At 39.5% G+C, this 27,252-nt stretch overlaps 1 protein-coding gene across 1 annotated transcript in view; it reads right to left on the reverse strand.

The window, feature by feature from the left end:
• The window catches only part of flt1 (fms related receptor tyrosine kinase 1), a 202,745-nt gene extending 176,367 nt beyond the window's left edge, over nucleotides 1-26,378 (reverse strand). The window contains exon 1 of the mRNA XM_060826118.1: nucleotides 25,932-26,378. Coding sequence (XP_060682101.1) covers nucleotides 25,932-25,992 — 61 coding nt within the window. The 5' untranslated portion in view covers nucleotides 25,993-26,378. The remainder of the gene's footprint in view (nucleotides 1-25,931) is intronic.
• Nucleotides 26,379-27,252: the final 874 nt, after the last annotated feature.

The raw sequence follows: 27,252 nt of genomic DNA on the forward strand, positions 1-27,252 counted from the left end.
TTGAATCATTCATTGGAAATCGCATATAAATATCAGACTTCTTACAAATGCAGTGTTATTACTCACAGTCACGACAATAAAAGTGAAAATTACATAAATTGGAATTAAAAGTGCTCAAGGAAAAACTGGAAGTAGCTTTCAACCAACAGCTCCATATAAATGAATAAACAAACACGCGTTATGACAGGAATGCAAGAAAATGTAGTATTAAAGGTGAGGGGTAATAATATTAAAAACAAAATGGATACATTGAGGACATCTGATAAAATGAAGGTAGCACTAACATTTTCATAGAAATTAAGATCAACACCTACTTAATAACACCATGAAACCAAGAATGAAGAGAGTGATTACATTAGGTACAACATTTTCAGTACACCAGAACTGGTCGATAACTAAAATCACAAATGATTCTCAAGGGCAATTAGAAATGGGCACAATAATGTTAGCCTTGCCAGCAACATCTATAACCCCCTGTAAGAATTCAAGGTATAATTCCTGTGAAAAGAAGAAAAAAATAGCAAAATCAAGAGTGCAGTGCTGCTTCGTGGTGTCAACATTGATCCAAATGGTAAGTAGAAATATTCAGAGATAGCAAGAAATAGAAAGTGAAGGTCATACAAAGCATTAAGTACATAGAATTAATTCAGCACATAAGAAATGGGAGCAGGTGTAACCTATACATGAACAGAGCAATCAGCCCAATTAGTCTATGTTGGTGTTTACATTCAGCAAAGGTCTTTTCTCACTATAACTTCATCAATTGTTACTTTCTCCCTCATATATTAATCTAATTCACCTTAACTATTCCATGCTAAGAAGTTTTACATTCTTAACTTCCTTACCTTATTTGCATGTAATTATTATGTATGGTCCCCAGTTTTGATCATGCCCCATTTGGAAGTGTCTTCCCTGTGTCTATTTATTAAAGTATTCCATAATCTTAAGGATTTCTGTCAAGTTTGTTGACTTGCTCGCTGAACTGGTATGATTTGTTTGCAGATGTTTCATCACTATACTAAATCACACCATCCGTGTATCTCTGATGGAGCATGGGTGTTCTGTCCCGCTTGCTATTTCTGTGTCCCAGTTTGCTGGCGTGGGTGGTGTCATTTCTGGCTTTGTTTCTCAGTGGTTGGTATTTGGGGTCTAACTCAACCTGAACTCCTTTAACAAGCATGTAGAGTGCCAGGGCTTCCAGGAATTCCAGTGCATGTCTCTGTTTGGCTTGTCCTAGGATGGATGAGTTGTCCCTGCCAGGTTTGTGTTTCTTTGTCTCTGTGTATGGATACAAGTGACAGCTGATCATGTCTTTTGGTGGCTAGTGGTTAGTGTACCTTGATGGTTAATTTCCTTCCTATTTGCACTATGTAATGTTTGTGGCAGTCTTTACATAGTATTTTGTATATAAGGTTGGTTTTGCTGGTTGTGTGTATGCATCCTTTATACTCATCAGGAGCTGTTGTAGTGGGGCTGTTATTTGTGTGCTCAGAGTGGTCTGGTCATCATGTCCTTGATATATGACAGTGTGGTCAGTGTGTCTGTTCATGTTGTATCTCCCTGTTGTAGTCTGGCATGTAAGTACTGATGGACTATGCTTTTTGGGTACCTGTTGTTTTTGAAGATACAGTATAAGAGTTGTTCTTCAGATTTGCACAGCTCCATGGTGCTGCAGTGTGTTATGGCTCATTTGAGCAATGTTCTGTTTATGGGTGTTGGGATGGTTGCTGTTGTAGCTGAATACTTGTTCTGTATGGGTGGCCTACACTAGTCTAGAGCTCAACACTGGCCTTGCATTCGCCCATTACATCCAGGGAGTGAAATTGGTTGTTGTTCTCTTCCTTGCTGAATTTTATGCTGGTGAGGATGTTGTTTATGAGTTGGTGGGTTTCCTACGTTGTGCAAGTTTGGTAATGACTTCAGTGCCATCTACATATTCAATCCAAAGTTTAGGCTGAATGGTGGGAAAAGCTATCCGACCAGTCTTTGCTTTACAGCTTCTGCTATTAGTCCTGATAGCAGTGATCCCATGGCTGTTCCTTTTATTTGCTTGTATACCTGGCCATTGAAGATGAAGTGGGTTGTGAGGCACGGGATCCAGTAGTTTAGGGGTGCTGTCCTTGCTAATGGTGTTGGTGTTGTAGGGTATCTGCATCCCTCGTCTGTCTAGTTGGGAGGCTAGTGTTTCTACTAGGTGTTTCAGTCTTTGTTGTAGTTGTTTTGCTGGTGAATCATACAAGAATCATAGAATCCCTACAGTGTGGAAACAGGCCCTTCAGTCCAACAAGTCCACACTGACCCGCCGAAGAGTAACCCACCCAGACACATTCCCCCTACCCTCTATTTACCCTGATAGCTCAACCCACTTTATCTACTCCGCTCAAGAATTCCTCAACATCATCAAGGACACCAAAATAAGACAAGATTATGTTCTTCTTCATTGTGACACTACTATTTACCTCCATAGACCACCCCCCTCCCCATCTCAGGAAACATTAGCCTCGCAACTAGAGAGACCAGGGATGCAAACACCCTACAACACCAACACCATTAGCAAGGACAGCACCCCTAAACCTTGGGTAGTCCATAGAAGCGGGATGTGTTGGATCCCTCTGGCTTTATTGTTTGGTAATCAGTCTTGTTAATTTCACCCGTCTTGTGTCAATTTTTCAGGGAAACTGTGATGTGGGTTTCTAGCTCTGATGTCGGGTCTATCGCCATCTGTTGGTAAATGTCAGTATGTACTAGTAGTGTGTTCGCTTTCTCAATGTATTGCGCTCTGTCCAGTATGACAGTCATGTGCCCTTTATCCGCTGGTAGGATTACAATGTTCTTGTCTCTCTTGAGTCCTTCTAGGGCTTTCCTCTCTAGTGTATTGAGGGTCTCCATTCCCTCTTTCTGCTCAGCATTAGGGCTATCATCTGCCTGATAGTGTGTTGGGTTTCTTCTATAAGTCCATTGTTTTATAGAATGGATTCTAAGCTGTCAGGAAGTCATTTTTATTGGCATCTCTATGGTTGTAGACAGATTATGGTCAACTTACAGTTTAACTCTCCATTTTACTGACAGAAAAGCACCAACCTGGTCAAACTTTCTTAAGTAATTAAAATTCAACTAGAAACAATATGAGGGCAGTCAAAAGCCAAACTACAGACAGTGGTAAGAGTGGTCAAACTTATTTTAAATAAAAGCTATGTACACATCAAGAAAATGAAAAAATAAAAAGGAAGGGTATTTGTGATAGTAATTTGTAGATCATGAAATGCCAAAATGTTTTAAATGAATTGTTCACGCTGGTCTTCACAAATGAATGCTTTGACAGTTACACTGGAACAGAAGCCTATAATACAAGTAGACATTAGTAAAGTATTATGTCTAGAAACAATCCACGCTGGGTGAAAATTACAGAAAAAAGGAAAGTTTGCATAAATTCAAATGATCTCAATAAAACATTCGATAGTTCTCAATATCCCATACCAACCATTGAAGGAATGTTGTCACAGCTTACCAAAGCAGAGGTCTTTAATACCCCAGATGCAAAGGATGGTTACTGACAGCTGAAGCTGGATGAAAACAGTTTTCTAACAATACTCTGAATGCCATTCAGGTGATACTGGCTGTTCCATATGCTGTTTGACATTTCCACTGTTCAAGGAGAGTATCAATGCAGATTACAGGAGATTTTCTGTGATCTTTCCACCGTGAAAACTATTATGGATGGCCTGCTTGTCCATGGATGTGGAGAAATGGTGGAAGAAGCCATCATGGATCACAGTCAGAGTTTGGTACAACTGTTGAAAACAGTTCACCACAAGAACCAGAAATTGAACAAGAAAAGATGCAACTAAACTGCCTGAAGTCAAATAGATTAGATCAGGTGCTGACAGCAAAAGGACTTCACCAAGAACCTGAGAAGGCAAGAGCTAAAGCAAAAATACTATTATCAACAGATGATATAGCAGTGCACTGATTTGTTGAATTGCTCAGACCTTTGAATATAGGAGTTGGGACTTTCTGTTGAGGTTGTCCAGAACATTCGTGAAACATCTTCTAGAGTACAGTATCCAGTTCTGGTTGTCCTGTTATCGGAAGGATATTATTAAGGATATTATATTACCAGAATGTTGCCAGGAATAGAAGATTTGAGTTATGGAGAGATGCTGGGACTTTTTCACTGGAATGTAGGAGGTTGAGGGGTGACCTTATAGAGGTTTATAAAATCATGAGGAGTATAGATAAGGTGAATGGCAGACATATTTTCCCTAGGGTGGAAAGTTTCAACACTAAGGTGCATATTTTTATGGTGAGAGGAAAAAGATTTTAAAAAGTCATGAGGGGCAATACCTTTACAAAGACAGTGGTTTGTGTGGAATGAACTTCCAGAGGAAGTGACGGATGTGGCTACAGTTACAATGTTTCAAAAACATTTAGTTAAGTACATGAATGAGAAATGTTTGGAGGGATACAGATCAAGTGTAGGTAGGTGGAACAAGTTTAGTTGGGATTATGGTTGGCGTGGACTGGTTTGACCGAAAGATCTGTTTCTGAGTTCTATGACTATAGCTATTTAGTGAAGTTCTTGCCTAATTTGTCGTACAGTGTGAACCTCTACACAAAGCTAACCACTAAGGATGTGCACTCCTGGGACACAGAACAAGAAACATTTTCATTAGAATGAAACAATGAATGATAATGATACCAGTGCTGATGCATTATGATGTCAATTATAAACTCACCTTGCAGTATGATGTTACTGAGACAGATTTGGAGTGTTTGGGGGCGAGATTGGGGTATGACATGAGTCAACTTATAAATCCATATGAAGTTCCAGTTGGGATTACAATGAGGTAGAGAGTTTTAGTTAACTTCGTAAGCAATAATTAAAGAAGTCATTGAAGATTCATTTTCATTTAAAAGTCAGTTAAACTGAGTAAACATGTTCGGATGCAGCAAAGATTTTGTGAAAATACAACATGACTGAACCAGCATTAACCTTAAAGCCTTATTTGGAAATGAAGTACAAGGACGATGCCACATGCTGCCAAGAAAGACAACCCAATGAAGTTTAGTCAAGGAAGGAAATGAAGCACAGGATTTGGAGAGAAGATAGGGTAGCATTCGGGATGATAGGGAGTGGTGAGACCAGAGGTAACTGGGGCCTTGGTACTTTGGAATGTGTGAAAAGCAAGGTTTTTGTCTTAAACAGACAATTTCAGAATCCAAGTAATGTATTGTTCTACATGACTTATGATGTTTAAATATTTATGATTCCTCATTGAGTTAGAGTGCTACTCAGAGTCTTTTCTGGGGTAACTACCTATACCTTAAGACTCCGGAGATTACTTTGTAACCTACCACAACAGGAGCAATCCTTCGCCTGCATGGACAATCAATTATAATTGCATCCAGGGTGTTAAGGCAAGCAGAATGAAGCTATTCTCAGATAGAAAAGACATGCCTGACCACTGCCTTTGCTTGTGAGCATTTTAATCAATACTTGCTTGGGAGAAATGAAATGACAGTGGAGTCTGACCCCAAACCACTTCAAAGGATCTTCCCCAAATTACTTTCATCTTTTCTAAAGTGTCACAAAGAATGTTACTTCACTTGCACAGATGCCTGAAAACATGCTTCAATTGTGATTGTGTTACAGACATCGTGATGAGTGCAAATGGCCCTCAATTCATAAGTGAAGAACTCAGCTCCTTGACAAAAATTTGGGAAATTCAACACCAAACATCTTCTCCATGCTATCCCCATTAAATTGAAAGAGCTGAGGCAGCACTGAAAATTACCAAATTTAGCTAATCTAGCTCAGACAATCCTTGAATGGGAAAATATATCTTGTTAAGACGTGGAAAATAACCCAGTACAAAGACTAAAATCATGACCCAGCCAAGCTACATATCCAACAGCAAAAGAAGCAACTGAAATTAGAAGATACAATAGGCTTCTTGAGAAAAGCAAAGTGAAATGAAAGGAAGCCAAACACTTCTTTGACAAAACTACCACATTACCAGTGCTAAACATTGAAGAGCCACTCAGTGCGCAAATGAATGGTGCTCTTAATAAGAATCAGCACACAAGGTAACTTGGGACCTGTGGAGCAGTTGTCACCTTGATCATAAACAGTGTATATGAAACTAGGGAAGCTGTACTTCCACTTCAGGCAGCTGGTCAGGAATGTGGGCTCTCACTATCTATACAGAGCACAGACCAACTGTCTATCCCAGAGATCCACTGTTTCCCAGCAATGGAAATGGATTGGTAAATGCTGCCATAGCAATTTGCCAAGGGAATAAAACTCTCCAGAGAAGGAACATCCACCCTACAAACATATAGATACTAGATGAATGGCCAATGACAACATACACATGTATCATTACGAAACCAATACAATTTAAAGACTATGATGCAGTGCATGTGGAGAGATTGACAAAAATGAAATTGATTAAAGTTAACACACCATTTTGCTAATGAATGATACTTTTATTTGTAACCATGTATATTGGGTAATTTGCATAATTTAAACTTGTAAATGATAGTGCATGGAAATTTATTTTACAAAAATGTGAAAAAAGGTATGTTGGAGAAATGCTAACCTGCTACATGTACTGGCCTGTTCACTGTCATGCGAACTCTACCTCTTCTGTAGGTACCTTCGTGTGGTCTATGACAACTGTTAAACATGTATCATTTGGAATAAGGGAACACTATTTAAAATAGCGCATTAACTGACTTTGTTTGAGCATCTTTTTTTCTCCTGCCTTGTTTCTCAGCAGATCCACTTAACTCTCAAAGGGATGTAAATAAAAAGCATTTTAATGATATACGTTGCAATAATCTACATTGAATATTACTCACATCATCAATTTGTCAGAACACAGAATGTCCTTGTCTACCAAGAAACACTGCGATAGAAGCAAAGTAAATGGCATTACATATAGGTTTAATTTAAATGGTATAATGACATTGACTGAGACTTTCTTTTCCAAAGTGGAAATTCAATTACCAAATTAAGATCACAACACACACTGAAAATACCAAACGTTTCCAAAATTCAAGTAATTATAATATCTTCCTGTTCATATTTTGTAGTGTATTTTAGTTGTGTACTGACTTTAACAGAAGGTGTTTCTCAAGCTGAAAATCACTGCAATCAGGCACACAGAACATTTTATGAAAGCAGGACAATTCCACAATATTCAAGTCATCATTAATCAGATAGCCACAGCTGCTGATTTAGGACAACAAACTTTTAACCTCCAGATTTCTAGATGTTTGATCTGTAATTCTTAGAACAATCCTTGCTAAAGTACATTAATCATTTCATACAGTTAAAGCACAAATTAGCTGTAGGCTGTTGCTTATCTCTTCCTACTACAGCTTCCAATGGTGAAACAAAGCACCTGTAAAGCATCACCAGTAGATAAGAGTCAAATTCATTCAGCACTGCATGGTCCTATCAATTTATTCCTCCAAGTAACTGACTAACATGGAAATTTCACCAACACCTGGGTGATAAACTGGTAGAATAGATTAACTATTATAGAACCTGCTAGATTTTTGTTCTATTGAAATACATAGAGCAGAAATAAGCTGTATTTTACACTAGGGAGCTGACCCACTCCACAAGACAATAAAGTTGAAAATATTTTATATTCTATTCAACAAAACCTCGAAAGCAATGCCACTAAAATGTAATGAAAATATTTAATGTAAATCCATTTGTATTTCAACACCACCAATGTGGGATGGGCTGGGGTATGAAATTACGTTACCTTTACAGTGAAATAGCTTCCACAGGAAGATACTGTGCAGTAGGAAATCTCTCAAACATTACTTTTCAAAGAATGGATCTTTTGATTTCATCTGTCTGATTTGCTCATTTGCCTAAATATTTGGAGCGTCAATATTTCCAAAATAATAATCCTCCCTCTTCCCAACACAGTAACTAGTTGTATCCTGGCATCACACACTCATCCTTGCACCCATCCCACTTCTTGAACATTTTGTATGCAAAGGAACACAAGAATCATTATTTAATGCCTGTCCGGAATTGTAAACAAGTGTACGACAAAACCACAATTATCCAATGTTAAAAATCAATCTGATTGTAGAAAAATGGTGGCCATAAAGGCAGCAATTTTGAATGGAGATATGTTGTGCTATTACCCACCGCCACCTCTCCCCACCACATACAGACACAGACACACACAGACACAACATAACCTTAGGAGAGCTATATGGTAGGGTGGATCCTGGCTTCAGGTCAGAAAAGGTTTCATAAGGAAGTATTTCTTCTTCCAAAACAAAACCACAGGCAAATATGGGTTTAAAACACCATGACAGGTGTGGCAATCAAAAGAGATTTTTTTTAAAAAGAGAAGTCGGTTCTAGAACTATTTATTGCACCAAAACTTTAATCATGATAGAAGCGGAGATGGATTCATCTCTATCTGACTCCCTTTTCACCATAAACCATAACTGACAAGATGTGTAATCAGCACGAGATAAATATTTATATTTGGCCTTACAGATATTGACTTTACCATTTACATTTGAACAATCTGATTATTTAGACTGCAGGACTCTACCTCACCTTTGGACAAATCTGAAGACATTACTCCTGTACCAGGTAATGAGACAAGTGTGGTCAGTGGAAAACAACGTTTGCAAAATACAGACTAAAGGTTTTCTTCTAATAATTTAATTATTCATTCTTTAAATTAGACACTTCACCAAAATTTTATTACATGCTTTGCTTTCTAAAAAGAACATATATTCAGCAAAACTTCAGCCAGTTAAAGAAACGCTGTTGGTTGGAAATCCTATCAAATCGAATGGATCAGTTGGAGAAACAAATTAGAGGCAATGAGGAATTTGCAACAGCAACGGTATATGATGGATGGCAGTTATAAGAGAGGGGAAAAGTCATCAATACAGCCACAGAGATGGGTTAACTCCAGGAAAGATAAGAGAGGTAGGTAGTTAGTGCAGGAGTCTTCTGTGGCTATCCCCATTTCAAACAAGTATACTGTTTTGATTCACAGGGGAACGTAGCATGAACAGCCAAGTTTCTGGTATTGAGACTGGCTCTGACGCAATGAGGGATACATCGGGTTCCAAGAGATCAATTGTGTTCGAGGATTCGGTAGTCCGAGGAACAGGCAGACGTTTCTGTGGCAAGCAGCAAAAAAGCAGAATGGTGTATTGTTTCCCTGGTGCCAGGATCAAGGATGTCTCAGAGAGGGTGCAGGATGTTCTCAGGGGGAAGAGGGGTCAGCAAGAGGTCATTGTCCACATTGGAACCAAAGACATAGGAAGGGAAAAGGTTGAGAATCTGAAGGGAGAATACAGAGAGTTAAGCAGGAAGTTAAAAAGGAGGTCCTCGAGAATAGTAATATCTGGATTACTCCTGGTGCTATGAGCTAGTGAGGGCAGGAATAGGAGGATAGAGCACAAGAATGCATGGCTGAGGAACTGGTGCATGAGAGAAGGATTCACATTTTTGGATCATTGGAATCTCTTTTGGGGTAGAAGTGACCTGTACAAGAAGGACAGGTGGCACCTAAATTGTCAGGGGACTCATTTACTGCAGGGAGATTTGCTAGAGCTGCTCGGGAGGATTGAAACTAGTAAGATGGAGAAGGTGGGACCCAGGGAGATTGTGAGGAAAGAGATCAATCTGAGACTGGTACAGTTGAGAACAGAAGCAACTCAAACAGTCAGGGCAGGCAGGGACAAGGTATGACTAATAAACTAAACTGAATTTATTTCAATGCATGGGGCCTATCAGAGAAGGCAGATGAACTCAGGGCATGGTTAGGAACATGGGACTGGAATATCATAGCAATTACAGCAACATGGCTCAGGGATGGGCAGGTCTGGCAGCTTAATGTTACAGGAATGATAGAAATAAAGAGAGGCAAGAGAGGAGGGAGTGTGGCATTTTCAATAAGGGATAGCATCGCAGCTGTGCTGAGGGAGGATATTCCCAGAAATACATCCAGGGAAGTTATTTGGGTGGAACTGAGAAATAAGAAAGGAATGATCACCTTGTTGCGATTGTATTATAGACCCCCTAATAGAGGGAAATTGAGAGACAAGCCTGTAAGGAAATCTCAGCTATCTTTAAGAATAATAGGGTGGTTATGGTAGGGGATTTTAACTTTCCAAACATAGATTGGGACTGCCACAGTGTTAAGAGTTTAGATGGAGAGGAATTTGTTAAGTGTTTACAAGAAAATTTTCTGATTCAATGTGTGGATGTAACTACTAGAGAAGGTGCAAAATTTGATCTACTCTTGGGAAGTAAGGCAGGGCAGGTGACTGAGGTATCAGTGGGGGAGCACTTTGGGCCAGTGACCATAATTTTATTTGATTTAAAATAGCGATGGACAGGGATAGACCAGACCTAAAAGTTGAAATTCTAAATTGGAGAAAGGCCAATTTTGACGGTATTAGGCAAGAACTTTCAAAAGCTGATCGGAGGAAGATGTTTGCAGGTAAAGGGACGGCTGGAAAATGGCAAGCCTTCAGAAATGAGATAATGAGAATCCAGAGAAACTTTATTCTTGTCAGGGTGAAAGGAAAAGCTGGTAGGTATAGGGAATGTTGGATGACTAAAGAAATTGAGGGGTTGGTTAAGAAAATGAAGGAAGCATATGTGAGGTATAGACAGGATACATTGAGTGAATCCTTAGAAGAGTATAAAGGACTTAAAAGGGAAATCAGGAGAGCAAAAAGGAGACATGAGATAGTTTTGGCAATTAGAATTAATGAAAATCCAAAGGGTTTTTACAAATACATTAGGAACAAAAGGGTAACTAGGGAGAGAATAGGGCCCCTCAAAGATCAGCAAGGTGGCCTTTGTGTGAAGCCGCAGAAAATGGGGGAGATACTAAACACATATTTTGCATCAGTATTTACATGGAAAAGGACATGGAAGATATAGAATGAAGGGAAATAGATGGTGACATCTTGCAAAATGTCCATATTACAGAAGAGGAAGTGCTGGATGTCTTGAAACAGTTAGAGGTGGATAAATCCCCAGGACCTGATCAAGTATACCCTAGAACTCTGTGGGAAGCTAGAGAAGTGATTGCTGGGCCTCTTGCTGAGATATTTGTATCATCGATTGTCACAGGTGAGGTGCCAGAAGCCTGGAGGTTGGCAAATGTGATGCCACTGTTTAAAAAGGATGATAAGGATAAGGATAGACCAGTGAGCCTGACCTCGGTGGTGGATAAGTTGTTGGAGAGAATCCTGAGGGACAGGACACACATATATTTGGAAAGGCAAGGACTGATTAGTGTTAGTCAACATGGCTTTGTGCATGTCTAACAAGCTTAAATGAGTTTTTTAAAGAAGTAACAAAGAGGATTGATGAGGGCAGAGCAGTAGATGTGATCTATATGGACTTCAGTAAGACGTTCGACAAAGCTCCCCATGAGAGACTGATTAGCAAGGTTAGATCTCACGGAATACAGGGAGAACTAGCCAATTGGATACAGAACTGGCTCAAAGGTAGAAGATAGAGAGTGGTGGTGGAGGGTTGGTTTTCAGACTGGAGGCCTGTGACCAGTGGAGTGCCATAAGAATTGGTGCTGGATCCACTATATTTTGACATTTATATAAATGATTTGGATGTAAGCATAAGAGGTATAGATAGTAAGTTTGCAGATGACACAAAAATTGGAGGTGTGGTAGACAGTGAAGAAGCTTACCTCAGATTACAACGGGATCTTGATCAGATGGGCGAATGGGCTGAGAAGTAGCAGATGGAGTTTAATGTGGGCGGCACGGTGGCACAGTGGTTAGCACTGCTGCCTCACAGCGCCTGTAGACCCGGGTTCAATTCCCGACTCAGGCGACTGACTGTGTGGAGTTTGCACGTTCTCCCCGTGTCTGCGTGGGTTTCCTCCGGGTGCTCCGGTTTCCTCCCACAGTCCAAAGATGTGCGGGTCAGGTGAATTGGCCAAGCTAAATTGCCCGTAGTGTTAGGTATTGGATAAATGTAGAGGTATGGGTGGGTTGCGCTTCGGCGGGTCGGTGTGGACTTGTTGGGCCGAAGGGCCTGTTTCCACACTGTAAGTCTAATCTAATCTAATCAAATGTGAGGTGCTGCATTTTGGGAAAACAAGTTTTAGCAGGACCTATACACTTAATGGTAAGGTCCTGGGGAGTGTTGCTGAACAAAAGGATCTTGGAGTGCAGGTTCATAGCTCTTGAAAGTGGAGTCACAGGTAGATAGGATAGTGAAGGTGTTTGGTGTGCTTTCCTTTATTGGTCAGAGTATTGAGTACAGGAGTTGGGAGGTCTTGTTGCAGCTGTACAGGACATTGGTTAGGCCACTGTTGGAATATTGCGTGCGATTTTGGTCTCCTTCCTATCGGAAAGATGTTGTGAAACTTGAAAGGGTTCAGAAAAGATTTACAAGGATGTTGCCAAGGTTGGAGGATTTGAGCTTTAGGGAATGGCTGAACAGGGGTTGTTTTCCCTGGAGTATCGGAGGCAGAGGGGTGATCTTGTAGAAGTTTACAAAATTATGAGGGGCATGGATAGGATAAATAGACAAAGTCTTTTCTCTGGGTTGGGGGAGTCTAGAGCTAGAAGGCATAGGTTTACAGTGAGAGGGGAAAGATATAAAAGGGACCTAAGGGGCAACTGTTTCACACAGAGGGTGGTGCAGGTATGGAATGAAGTGCCAGAGGAAGTGGTGGAGACTGTTACAATTGCAACATTTAAAAGATATTTGGATGGGTATACGAATAGGAAGGATTTGGAGGGATATGGGCCAGGTGCTGGCAGATTGAACTCAATTGGGTTGGGATAACTGGTCAGCATGGACTGGTTGGACTGAAGGGTTTGTTTCCGTGCTATACATCTCTATGACTCTAAGTGTTATTATGGCATATATTGCATTGATGTAATACATTTAAACTGGCAGAGTATAAATAGGAGCTGAAAATGTGTTGCTGGTTAAAGCACAGCAGGTTAGGCAGCATCTCAGATGCTGCCTAACCTGCTGTGCTTTAACCAGCAACACATTTTCAGCTGTGATCTCCAGCATCTGCAGACCTCATTTTTTACCCAGAGTATAAATAGGAACCAATCTTTTAGACAATAGATTGCATTAATCTCAAAATTCTAAATTTGTTAAGTTCTCCTAAATTCAAGACAGAGAGGCACTTCCTGAGAACATGCAGTCACTAGCATGCAAACAGCAGAATAGTTGGCATCTATAACAGTTTTCAGTGATATCTCTTAATATAAGTCACTTATCAAGAGCTTAAAACAAAATTTCTCTGAAGCTTTTTCTTTTTTAGAATATCTCCACACCATAATTTATTCCATTCCTAAAACCCAGTAATTATGGCTCAGTGGTTAGCACTGCTGCCTCATAGTGCCAGGGACCCAGGTTCAATTTCCGCCTTGGGCAACTGTCTGTGTGGAGTTTCCACATTCTCCCAGTGTCTGTGTGGGTTTCCTCCCACAATCCAAAGATGTACAGGTCAGGTGAATTGGCCATGCTAAATCACCCATAGTGTTAGGTGCATTTGTCAGGGGTAAATGTAGGGGAATGGTTCTGGGTGGGTTGCTCTTCAAAGGGTTGGTGTGGACTTGTTGGGCCAAAGGGCCTGTTTCCACACTATATGGAATTGAATCCAATTTTTAAATTACAATATCAATGCATAAGATCATAAATACCCAACCAGCCTGAAACAATTAAAGTTGTATACAATTTTTTGATAACTTCCACTAATTGAGTTGTGTCTTTACACCCAAAACCATTTGAATCTCAAGATGTATCCAATATCATTCAACAAATATTGTTCTAAAAACTTATTTGTGAAATAGGAGGTACCACAAAGAAGAAAACTATAAAGAACTTCAGATTGACAGGCTATAGAATATGTATAAAGCTGAAATATGCAAGTTAATGCAGAGAAGTATGTGACAATGCATTTTGAAGATTAAAATCAATTGAGTGTATCAACTCAAAGGAAATTCAATGAAGATGATATAAATACAACACGATGTGGACAACTCTTCAAAAACTAGCCTACACTCAGGAATTGGAATTAAAAGGCCATTGTCTTTGTAGATTTTATGAGTTAGGACTTCAAGTACAAAAGCAAATAATCTGTTCTTCTTATACAGCAATGCATAAATGATAAAATACAGTTAATTGTATTGTAGAAGGGATGTTGAAGCTATAGAAGTCACAATCATAAACTCACCAGGACAATACAAGAAAAAATAAACTATAAATTACAAAAGAAAGCACTTCCATATATGTAAAAAGACTAATATTATTGGAATGTTTGAAATTAATTATTAAAGAGAGTTCAAGAGTGAAAAGAGTGGAAGATCATATTTTAACCATTATTTGACAAGTCTTCAATCTAAAACTATTAATATTAGCAAAATGTAAATTTAGACTAAAAAGAGAAATTAGGAAATATTTGAACAATTGATAGCCATTGCATTTTCATACACTTCTAGCTTGTGAAAGTCCTAACCTCATTCCGGCAGATTCCATTTTTGTGGCAGGAAGAAGGGTGTGGGATGTGAGTCACACATGCTGGAAATCTGAATCTACTGGTCATTAGAAATTAGTGCTGAGTTCAAGGACCTTAACCCACAGTATGAGTACTGCAATGTTTTGGAGGAGACATAACCACTCATGAAAACCAAATTGAGGGGAGTTAAAATGTCATAATTTTTAAGAAATTGGGATTTAAATAAAAAAAAGCTTTCAATTAGAGTGAAAGACGACACCTGCTTCTCTGGTGCATTCATTGAATGCATCTGTTATAACTCAGTGCACAAAAGCACATTTCTGTTCCTGCAATTGCATGGGCTTCATTGTTCATTCAACTTCATTGCTGACATTTGTCAAAGGTTATTATTACACCTGAGTCCATTATGAATGTTTGACTAGGTTTTCAAAATTGCAAAACCACTTAGCAAAAGGCTGAGTCCACATTTGGATTGATGCCTTTAAGCAATTATTAAAGGATTGGCTGTCTTAGATGTGACTAGTAAATCAAAGTTTGTTTTTGCAATAGATTGACCACTTGAGGAACTTTACATGATAAAATATGTTTCATGATGATTTTGTTGGTAGCAAGCATGTATGAGTGAGATCTCACTCACTTTGTGAGAAGCATTCTTTTTTCACCATTGTCATATTGCGCTGGAAGCCTGCCCACAGAAAACACTGGTTGAGTGGCTCTCATGAGGGCAAGGGCTGCAAAGGGACATCAAGAAGTCATGAAAATATGAATAGCATTGAGATGCATGAAGGGTGAGGGGTGACGATTTGAGGATTAACAACTTTAGTAGAATTAGGCCAAAGTCTCAAAGGACCATGTGGGGGATTAATGAGCCTCCTCTGCTCCCAACTGCCTGCTGAGGGGGTGCGCCCAACTCTAGCCTACTCCCATTCTCCAAAATGCAAATATGGTGATTGGGTTCTTTTTAAAGGCGATGGGGCTACTGAGTTAAACGGTCTCCTCATTTGAACTTCCCACTACTTCCATGAAGATCCACCCCTCAGGTACTTACTCTAATAGGTGAAGAATCTCAAAATATAATTTTTACAGGAAAATTCTAAAGCTTTGCAACTTTGTACAATTTCAAACATAGATATTATTTAATTGTTGGTCTTATCAGATATTGGTATTGCTTAACTGGCTATACTATTATTTTGAACAATAATACACATTAAAAGTTTCCATTCCTAAAATGTTGACTTTTGGCGTTTAGGTCGCTAAATTGTGGGTGATACGGTGACACAGTGGTTAACACTGTTGCCTCACAGCGCCAGAGACCCGGGTTCAATTCCCGCCTCAGGCGACTGACTGTGTGGAGTTTGCATGTTCTCCCCGTGTCTGCGTGGGTTTCTTCCGAGTGCTCCGGTTTCCTCCCACAGTCCAAAAATGTGCTGGTCAGGTGAATTGGCCATGCTAAATTGCCCATGGTGTTAGGTAGGGGCTAAATGTAGGGGTATAGGTGAGTTGCGCTTTGGCGGGTCGGTGTGGACTTATTGGGCCAAAGGGCCTGTTTCCACACTGTAAGTAATCTAATCAATATCTGGTCATTTTGCTGACACATGATTGACACTGTTTCTAAAGCATGGACTTTAAAATGTGTGTTGGCTGTAATGCAAAACATCACCAATGCTTTAAGTGCTATTTCTAAAGTGCGATTTTTCTACAATGCAGAGTTGCACAAGAACACAACCATCACGTCATAGAAGAACTATCTGTAATCATGTAACATACCAGAGCAGATAGAGCAATCTTTCAGCACCCTCTACCAAATATAATGCAATCCAAACCCATATCTCATACACGCATCCACAAATAAACTAAAAAGCCCCAACGAAATAAAGTATTCTTTCATTTTAGAGTTCACTTTAAAACCAGATAAAATGTCATTTCTGCCATATGAGTTTCACCAATATGATTTTGTTTACCTTACTGGTAAAACAAAACCAATCCACCTATGAAAAAAAACAATACTTTCACACCTTAACTAAATAAAGCAACAATCAAGTCCAGCCATATAACTTTAGAATGTGCATACCTAAAAACTATTAAGCATACACAAAGCACAATCCATTGGAGCAGCAACATCTGACATTTTGAGAATAATGTGCAATGTTAAAAATGTACCTGTTTCTGTAAAAGTTTTGAAAATTGCAGATAGTTATTTTGCTCTAGCTTTCTCTATATTTGTATTAATTAATTAATTTAGGAATCTGGAAGTCAAGTATATCCTGAGAAAAGAAGTTCAATGAAATAGAGCATGAGAGTTTTGCAGTTGCAAACATAGCTGCAACAAATACTTAGTCACTGCATTATTGAACTACTCAGTTTTTGGCTTAGCTAATCAGTCATTTAAGTTTTCCAATTAAATCTGCTTCAGATTTCTCTGACAATCTCACTACCAAGGGATTAATGAATCTCACAAGTAACAATAGACTTTTTTTTAATTTAAAAGTTCTAAGTTTCTTCTTATGAGGGAATTGGAAAACTAGGCATTCTACAAAAAAAAGGATTAGTTTCAAAAGTACTCATCAGCTTAAATCTTAAGAGGCATGGTGTTGGACATAATAAATTGGCATGATTACAGGATTGGCTAATGGGTAAGAAACAGTAAGTAGGGATAATGGGTTCTTTTCCTGTTGTTGATCTGTAACCAGTGGGGTTCCACAGGGGTCAGTGTTGGGATTGCAACTCTTTCCAATGCCAACAATGTATATTAATGACTTGGAGGGAAGAAATTAATGTCTGTAGCCAAATTTGCAAACAACATGAAAATAGGTGGATAGGCAAATTGCAAGTGGTATACAGTTTACAGAGAGATATTGATAGATTAAGGAAGTGGGTAAAAAGTTGTCAAATGGAGTACAATGTAGGAAAATGTGAAGTTGTCAATTTTGGAAAGGAGGATAAAAGAACAGAGTATTATTCAAATTGAGAAAAAGTGCAGAAAGCTGCAACACAAAGGGACTTATGCATGAAACACAGAAACTAGCACACTGGTGCAGCTAGTAATCAGGAAGGCTAAAGGAATGTTGGCCCTCACTTCAAAGGGGTTGGAGTATCAGAGTAGGGAAGTCTTACTGCAACTGTACAAATTGCTGGTGAGACCATATCTGGAGTACTGTGAGCAGTTTTAGTCCCCTTGGTTAAGAAAGATGTTATTTAATTGGAGGCAGTTCAGAGAAGATTCCCTAGAATGATCCCTGGTAGAGAGTAGTTGTCTTATGAGCCAAAGCTGAACAGATTGGGACTGTACTAATTGGAATTTAACAGAATGAGAGGTGATCTCATTGAAACATAGATTCTTAAGAGACTTGACAGGATAAATGCTGAGAGGATGTTTCCCCTCATGGTAGAGTCTCAGACTAGAAGGCATTGTCTCAGAAAGGGGCACCAATTTAAGACTGAGATGAGAATTTCCCATCTCAGAGGACTGAGAGTTTTTGGAAATTCTTTCCACAGTTAGATGTGGGGGCAGAGTCCTTGTGCACATTTAAGGCTGGGATATTTAGATTCTTAATCAATAGGGGAATCAAAAGTTACTGGGAACAGAGTGGAAAGTGAACATAAGGAATGTAGGATAGCCACGATCCTACTGAATTGTTGGGTAGGCACTAGCGGACAAACAGCTTTCTCCAGTTCCTATTTCTTACGGTCTTATATAACAAAATTGAACATTTCCCAATAAACCTTGTCAAGATTGCAGTTCTATGCAACAGAGCTGCCAACAATGAATTGGCCTCCTTGTTCCCCAGCTGTATGGAGGTTCTTCCTCAGTAAGGGTGAAGAACTTGAGAACCTCACCCTTTACTTTTGATTATGTACCACTAATGAAATTCTGCCCACTGTTCCTAACTGAGGTTCAGATTGGTGAATTGTACCCTGATACCTTCAAATATGGCCTCCTCCTCCCTCTTCCAATAGCTTGTATTGCTTCGCCTTGCCTTTGCCATTCTCACTATCATGCTGTGTAAAAGAGGAATATAGTATCCTTAAAGGCAAACCTGATTTTTCTTTTAGCACATACTACATCATACCCTGCAGTCTTCAGCAACTTTAAACAACACTGGAAATCAGTAAACACTTCTTATATTAGACAGCAACCAATGAAAATCAGCAGGTGCCACACAAGACCATTTTGAAGGCAAAGAACACTTGCGGTGTTGAAGCTAAGGAGCCAAATTTCACAGCCAGTATTATGAATTATGCTTTCTCTCACCTGCTGAACTCTTACAATGAAAGCTTGAAATGGAAAAGAATTCAATTTCCTAGTGGTGATCTCCTGATCTTTACCTTGATAATCAGTATTGCCTGAGAATAATTCTTGGAAAATTTCCAAAATGTGCAGTTTCTGGTAACTGCTTTCATGTTACCACTATCTACTTCCAAAATGTCCAAAGCTCTTGCAAATCCTTTAAAGATGCATGAATCATACTTTTGGACTGTATACAATATGTAGTGTCATTTAATGTGTGCTGAAATTTTGTAGAGACTATTTGTGTATATATTATATAATCATCATTTTAAGTAGCATTCCAATTGGTACAATTTAAATTAAGCTCAAACTTATTCCAACAAATAAGCTTAGGTCTACTATTAAGTTATTCATCTATGCCACAAAATGACATGAAATGCTATACTTCTTTCAGCGTGGTTTAATTATTGTTTTAATAGCGAGGCAAGAAATCAATCAGACCTTTGAAAAGCCTTTTAAACAATTGAGTACAGTCATTGATTACTTAATTAATTATCCTTTGTTTGACAATTTGTAGCTATCCTAGCAATTATTTAATACAATTTATATTCTGTTACACCGAGAACACTATCACCTTAGAAAATGTTGATTCATATCAATGTATTTCTTATGTAATATGTCAGCAGAAGCATGTAACTGTGATGAATGGATTCTCAAAGTATGTTTTTTGTAAATAGAATCCATATTCTACATATATTCGCGTGTGCAAACTATTTTTTTACACCAGTACAGTGATGGTCAAATTTAGAAGTCAACTTTAAGATGACATTTCTACTATCAATATCTCCAACAGGATAAATTCTACCCTCCTTATTCTTTAACAAGTCTCTTTAAAGGGTCACTGCTTGAAAATACATTGTAATTTATCAACTTGTCTGTCACTAAGAGACCGTCAGGAGCCTACACTGCAATGATTTACACCCAACTGGGACTACTTTTTGTGACTGTGACATTAAAAAAGGGCTGAGAAAAACACAAAAATTTTGAAGACAATTAGATTCCCATATCATAGGCTTTTTAAAAGAAAACTTCATGGGCATATTAACTCTTTAATACTCGTGCAAGCCCTTCAGCATATATGCAAAAATACGAATGAAAATGGGAGGAAAGATTTGTGCAGGGATTCCCTACAAGTGCCGCATCATTTGAGAGGGTGGCAAATTGTAAAGTTATGCAGTTATCCTTAGAATTATAGGTAATATTATTCAATTGCAAATAGGTTCAGCGGGAGGCAATTATATAAGTAAACACTTGTTCTTCTAGAAATATACTGTTTTTAAAAGTATCATGGAGCAAGTAATAAAACCATCTTAAAATGAAACAATTCTCTGTATAGCTATTGGTTTAAAATACATTACAATGTAATCCCAAACTATAGAAAGATAACCACACAATCAGAAATTTCCCTGCCAAAATTCTCATAAATATGGTATCAATGCATGTTATTACCTTTTCTGTTAAACTTTGAATTAACTGCAGTCAGCGATGCACTTCTGAGAAGATATTCACTTCCAAATCAGGTTGGCATGTAATTATTTAATTATATGGCGAATTATTGCAGATATGATCAAATCTTCAGAACAGCCTCAATTTTATTAAAAATAATGCGTGCAAGTTTGTATGGAAGAAAGAATGTAAGTGACTGATGAGAAAATTTGACATCATTCAAAATACACTATTTATTACTGCCTTGCTAACAAATTCATTAAGTAAAAATAACTGGCTTAAATTACAAAGTTCACATAATTTTACAATATGTGCAATCTCTGTGAGATACTGACGTTTTTGTCAATCAATGTACTTTGAATCACATTACCGTAGTATTAAGGAAGACAAATCTAATTCACTTTAACAAATCATGATGTGTACAGAGCCCCTGACCTTTAAGATCTAAATAGCCTTCAGCTTGCAATAAAGTTATCAATCATGCCGCAATGGTTTTGCATAGTCCTTCTGCATACATTTCAAGCCTCATTAGCCATTTACTCATGCATTGTCCCATGTATTGTCAAATATAAATCCTTCAGAAATGATAAAAGATGAAAAGCTATCAAATATCTATAACTGATAAAAAAAAAGTGTCTCCATTTACATCTTAGCCTCCATAAACCTAAAAGGCCAACAGGTATATGTTCATTGACACAATGCTACCAAAAATATGCAAATAAGTATTTATACGCATTCTGGTAGCTAGCACCCCCCTGTAGCTTTGGCTCAAAGCTTTGCAATGGAGTAAGATGAATCCTTCTGAACCACTCAAGAGATATAAAAGAAAGACCTAAGGTCTTAGAACAGAACAATCAGAAGTGCAAAGCAATGATATACATTGACATACTAAAAAGGCCCTTTTGCATAGGTGAAGTTTTTAGATGCAGTGACCTCCAATTTAGGGTAAATGTTGATAAGTTTGAACAACATGCTGCAGCTCTGTGTATAATAAAGCCCAAAAAAGGACATACAAATTTTGGCGATTGTCACTCACACTAGTTAAGTGCAGCATCTCGCATGCAGGGAAATGCTGAAAGGAAAATACACTAAACTCTGAGTAAATATTAAGAATGTCCATTTTAAATTAACTTATTTGTTGTATAATCAGCATGGAACCAATTGTTTGCCTTAATCCGTTTTGCCTGGGTCCACTTGATTACTACAATGGAACTGAGGAAGAGTAAAAGTGTGTTTTATTACTGTCGTGACTATGCTGATCAATCACTCATTAATTTACCAAGATTTTGCTCTCAGACAACTAAACAATGCTCCCGCTGTGACTGTGCTTCAGAATGGACACTGTGGCTCCGCGTTTCCTGGTTCCAAAGTAAAGTTTCTCTTCTTCCTATTGTTAAAGTTCATTATGACACTATGCATTTTAAGATGAATGGTGGAAGTGCCACTATAGCAATAAGTGTTGCAGCAAATAAAATGTTGGAGCTATTATTTGAACAGTGTTCGGGTCCTCCTTGTAATACTAAAATGTAAAAGCTGAGTGTTGACTTATCAAAAAAGGAGCTTTCAGATCATTACTGGCCAGCGAGAGATTTGCTTTCAGCTAACTGATGATCCCAAGAGGTGATTTAAGATATTCGGGTTGTGAAGGACAATCCTACAGCCAAAAATGTCAAATTTTTCGAAAAAAAATTTAGTTTCTTCTTTCATAATCAGCACTTGTCTTCGGTTGTGATAGCGAATTATGCGATCACAATGGCATTGCGATCGAAATGAAAATGCCTTCTTTAATGTAAGGCAGTGATTATCTTTGAACAATTGTTGTTTAATTACATGTTTCGCCGCTCAGTATCCGACCTGCCTTCATTCCTCGATGCAGTTAATACAATCACTTTTGCATTTGTAGCCCAAGTTATTGGGGGAAAACGGTTCTCACAGGCCCCCTGGAGGAAACCCTTGCACATTGCCTGAGTTTGTAAGTATAAACTCATAGTGTCATACCTGGTTCAAAACACATTGAGGCTTTGGCGACAGTTTAGAAAATTTGATGCAGAATTGCTTTGAACATGCATCCTTAGAACATTCTAGTGGTCCTGAAAGGTCAATTCGCAAATCAAATTCCGGCAGTCAGGGATAGATTCTGCACCGTGGCTAATTTTATAGACACGCCGAAACTTACTGAACTTAGTGCTTTATTTTCCATTTTCATTACTGAAGCATAAATATGTTATGCCATGAAATTACATTTTATGAACGTTCATATTGTTCCCAGACCCTTGCGCTAAGAAACTTAACCAACATACAGAAAATACATTACAGTAACATTACTATACTCCCTGTATAAATTATCACAAAATGCCAACATTCTATTTATTCAAGTTATGAGTTTGTTCATTCGTTTATGCAGTTCAGTTCCACTTTACTCCAACACAAAATAATACAAAGTGGATTCAATTGGAATTAAGGCATTTTATAGAAGAATCAGGGGATTGTTAGAATGCAGAAAGACGCTGTTCCGCAGATCGTGCCTGCAAAAGCTATTCGAACGAGGAGCAGTACCGAGCTGCAATTTTAAACTTAAACATAAACAGGTCTGGCAGCATCTGTGAAGAGAAACCAGTGAACGTTTCGGGTCCAGTGACCGCTAATTCTGATTTCTGTCCACAGATGCTGCAAGACCTGCTGATATTTTCCATCGATTATGTTTTTGCTTCAGATTTCCAGCATCCGCTGGATTTTTTTTGCCAACCTCCAATCTCTTGCTTTTTCTCCGTACCCTTGCAAATTATTTCTATCCAAACGATTGTGCAATGCCGTCTTGGATGCTTCAGTTGAACCTAATTCTATCCAGGCAGATTTTTGCAAATCAGAGTTATAGAGATCAAAACGGAAAAATGTTCTTCGACCCATCGAATTTTAGCCTGTCAAAACAACCCACCTAACTATTCTAACTCCACATTCCAGCACTTGGCCCATGCCCTCGGATGACTCCCGTGCAAATCTAAATACTTCTTCAATGTTATGAAGGGTTCTGCCTCCTCCACCCTTACAAGCACTGAGTTCCAAATTTCAACCACCCTCTGGGTGAAAATGTTTTTCCTCACATTAAATCCTTAAACCTACGCCCTCCAGTTCTTGAACCTTTTACTGACAAGTACAGTTTCTTCCGATCTATGATATCAAACACACTCATAGAGGAGTCATAGAGCACGGAAACAGACCATTCGGTCCAACTAGTCCATTCTGACCATAGTCCCAAACTAAACTAGTCCCACCTGTCTATGCTTGGCCCATAATACTCCAACATTTCTTATTCGTGTATATGATTTTGAAACGCTCTGTCAGATCTTCTTTCAGCCCTTCTTTTCAAAAAGAAACGTCCTAACGTCTAGGATTTATCCTCATAACTGAAATCAAACATTGACAGGGGGTCTGGAATTGCTAGTCCAGTGGTATTAACATCAAAACACAGATTCCTATTTCCTTCCTTGTCATGTCAGAACCAAATAAAATCATTCAGGAAGAAGCGCTGAAGAAAGACATTTACTGATTTCTTATTTTAAGTTGATCGCTGTATTAATAGTCTGCAGATGCTGGAGATCAGAGCTGAAAATCCTGTTCCTTGGATGCTGCCTAACCTGCTGTGCTTTAACCAGCAACACATTTTCAGCGCTGTATTAATATACCTTATTTTCTTTGTGAGGGATGTAATAAGCGTTATATATTACTGGTGAACCCTGTACATAACTCACATTTTATTCTACCACGGCATTACAAATCAAGCTGTCACTCATTTTTATTGATGTCACACAGCTGCCGGAATCATGATTTTTTTTAGATTTTACATTAATTTGATGCGAATATGACCCGGGCCAACTGTTCATCTTCCATTCATTCTAATTCCTGCCCACTTCGTACCTAAGGTCATGCACAGACAGTTCTCTCAATGTGGACCACCTGAGCTGTGCCCGAGCATTCAACAGCTACAAAAGGAGCTGCGGTAGGTTAGCTTTGAAACGACCATGAAGAGGGCGTGAGGACGGGCTACTGAGCACCTCCTGCCTTCGTGCGGGGCAGAACCGCACCGCTTCTTCAACCCGCCCCCTGCGCCACCCCTACTCCCCCCACCATCACACTGCTCCGGAAAGGTTTTCTCTCAGGAGACCAGGCGGGAGGTTCCGTGAACCTGCCTAATTACATCTATTCCACAGTCTGTGAGGTCAGTCACGTGACCGAAAAGTTAAAAAAACACAGAACATGCAGAAAATACACAACAGGTCAGGCATTATGTGTCTTCATTTCAGACAGCTTTCATTAGAATTTTCGACTTGTGAACTCTAAGTGACGCAAATAACGAAAATACATAGAATCCCTACAGTGTGGAAGCAGGCCATTCGGCCCCTCGATCCACATCGACCCTCCGAAAAGCACCCCACCCAAATCCACCCCATCCCGGTTACCCTATATGTCCCACTGCCAACCCACCTTGCCCATCCCTAGACATTACAGGGCAATTTAGCAAGGTCAGTCCACCTAGCCTGTACATCTTCGGACTGTGGGAAGAAACCCGAGCACCCGGAGGAAACCCGCGCAAACACGGGGATAATGTGCAAGTTTGCCCGTGACTGGCTTGGAACCCGAGTCCCTGGCGCTGTGAGGCAGCAGTGCCAACCATTGAGCCACCCCAATCCCACGATTAACCAGTTATATATGCACTATTGCTCATGTCAGAGATTATGAATCATAAATTAATTTCCCAAATTGTCGAATTCCAAGGGTGTCAGGACAAATACCAACGACTCTAGGTTCCGCTTTATCTGCAATCCCATTTTCAGAGAGTGGGGAGCTGTCCATCATCTCCGAAAATGGAGCGAGATTCGCTCTACCACAACCCAGCGCATGTGAATGATTAACAGAGTCAAGAGAAAGCCCGAAAGAGAACGGCTGCCTCTGCTGGAATCGCAAGTCAACGTACGACCTTTACAAAGGCAGGGAGCGAACCTGGAGGTGACGCGAGTGGGAAACAGCACTAAGCTGCCCAGAAGGCAATTTGAGACCTGGATCACTGCACTATGTGACATGACTTCCAAAATCACACCCAGTGGCCTGCTCTACCTCAGGTACTCGAACAGGAAATCAAACAATGCGCAAGCGTGGCATTTGTCTCCTTTCGCCACTGCCACTGAGGGAAAGTAATCTCGAATTCAGAACGGGTCACAGGGGAATGAAGGGCACCCACTGCGCTCCTTGTTTATTTCATTGTTATAATTAACCTTTACCTTGTTGGATACAATTCACTCAGATTTTTTTTCTCTTAAAACAGGCTACTGTCGCGAGAAGGATTGCTTTCCCAGGACAGCTTCTTCGTAAAATCAAAACTGGTTTAGCTCACTCATCCCTTTTCCAGGAGGATACTCACACCTCCAACACTGAGACAGCTTTCACTTCCAGCAAGTGATGGTTCGCCGGAAACCGTGTGGGCATCCCGCTGAAGATGAAGCAATCAGTTCTCTGTAACCGGGTATGAATCAGAATGAATCCTTTCAATAAATGAATAGTTGGTTAAACATTTGGCTAAAGCGCCTAAAGGCAAGACAATCGATTTGCAATATGCCAGACGGTTGCCATGGTTTTTAGAATTTGTAGAGTGTGTAAAATCGAATATTACTTACCCGCTGCAGTTATATTTTCAATCTGGCTATAGAGTATAAATGCTATTAAAATGTAAGACATCTTGAAGTGAAGCAAGTGCCGTGTTCTTGTTCAGCGCGGAATGACGGACGCTTTCGTGAGTGAAGACGGCTTTCCTCCAGATGCTATGAATGTCTCGGTTCTCGATGTCAGCCCAATGTTGTCACACAGACAGCTCCAGTGTGAAGCCCTCTACATGTCCAGTACCAACACTGCCCGACTTCAGTAAAGCCGTGCCCTTCAGGCAAACCCGCGCAAGTTTCACAAATCACTGGATGTTAATCATAAATCTCAGCCCATGAATAATGGATCCAATACAATTCAGATAAGACTACACTCCGGTCATTTCTACTGTGTACTCAGTGTCCCGTGTTTTTATACCACTCCGGTGAACTCCCCTCGGGAATGTTACACCCCAGTGACGTCGCAGGAATCTTGGCAGACAGACTGTCCTCCAGAATCTGGTCCTGTACACTACCAGCTTGCTCCTTCTCTCTGTCCGAATTAACTCCTAATTAGCCAGCCAGCTGGGAAACGTTACAAACTGCGGAATTCGCTTCACTGTTCTGAAAAACGGCATCGCCTGTCATCTATATTCTCAATTGATAGGAAACTAACATCGGACAATGATAGAAAAAAATTACAGTTTTCTCGCTGAATAAGTCAAAGTAAAACAGTTTCAGGAGTGGGGGAAACACCAATGACATTATTTTGATTTATAACCCCCCCCTCACCACCATGGTTTTATAATACAGGACCACCAGAGTGGGTCTGATAGTAGTGGTTAATGTGGATAAAAATGAGGTGTTGTGTCTTATAAAGCTGCCCACATCCACACCCCCCACAATCGCTTATTCCTGATTCCAAAGCTGACCATCAACATCCGATCAGACAGCTTGTCACCCACACTGAGAACAATTCCAGCAATAACCGATTTCCAGCAGATATTCGCGGTAATCCTGGCATTGCCCAGCATTCAAGATTATGTATTAATTCGCCGAGTTTGTTATAAATATCTATTTTTATGCCCAACACATGAACAGTTGGACGCACATTTGACTAAAGCCCTGGACGATGAGTCACTTTGTTTCTGGCTTGATGTCGTGATAGATGTCACGCTGGGAGCAGTGTAATTTCGATTTAGAGGTAATGGACACGTTTTGTTGTGTGTTTCCTCATGTGCTTGATTTTCCTGTCGGAACTTTTGCCATTCTCACGGTTGGCAGGAAGGAAACAACCTTATTTGCGTGTTGAGAAGCATTTAAACATTACACAAATGGGGATGGGAGGTCTCGAGGAAGC

Source organism: Hemiscyllium ocellatum, chromosome 6 (genome assembly GCF_020745735.1).
Source record: "Hemiscyllium ocellatum isolate sHemOce1 chromosome 6, sHemOce1.pat.X.cur, whole genome shotgun sequence".
NCBI classification, from domain to species: domain Eukaryota; kingdom Metazoa; phylum Chordata; class Chondrichthyes; order Orectolobiformes; family Hemiscylliidae; genus Hemiscyllium; species Hemiscyllium ocellatum.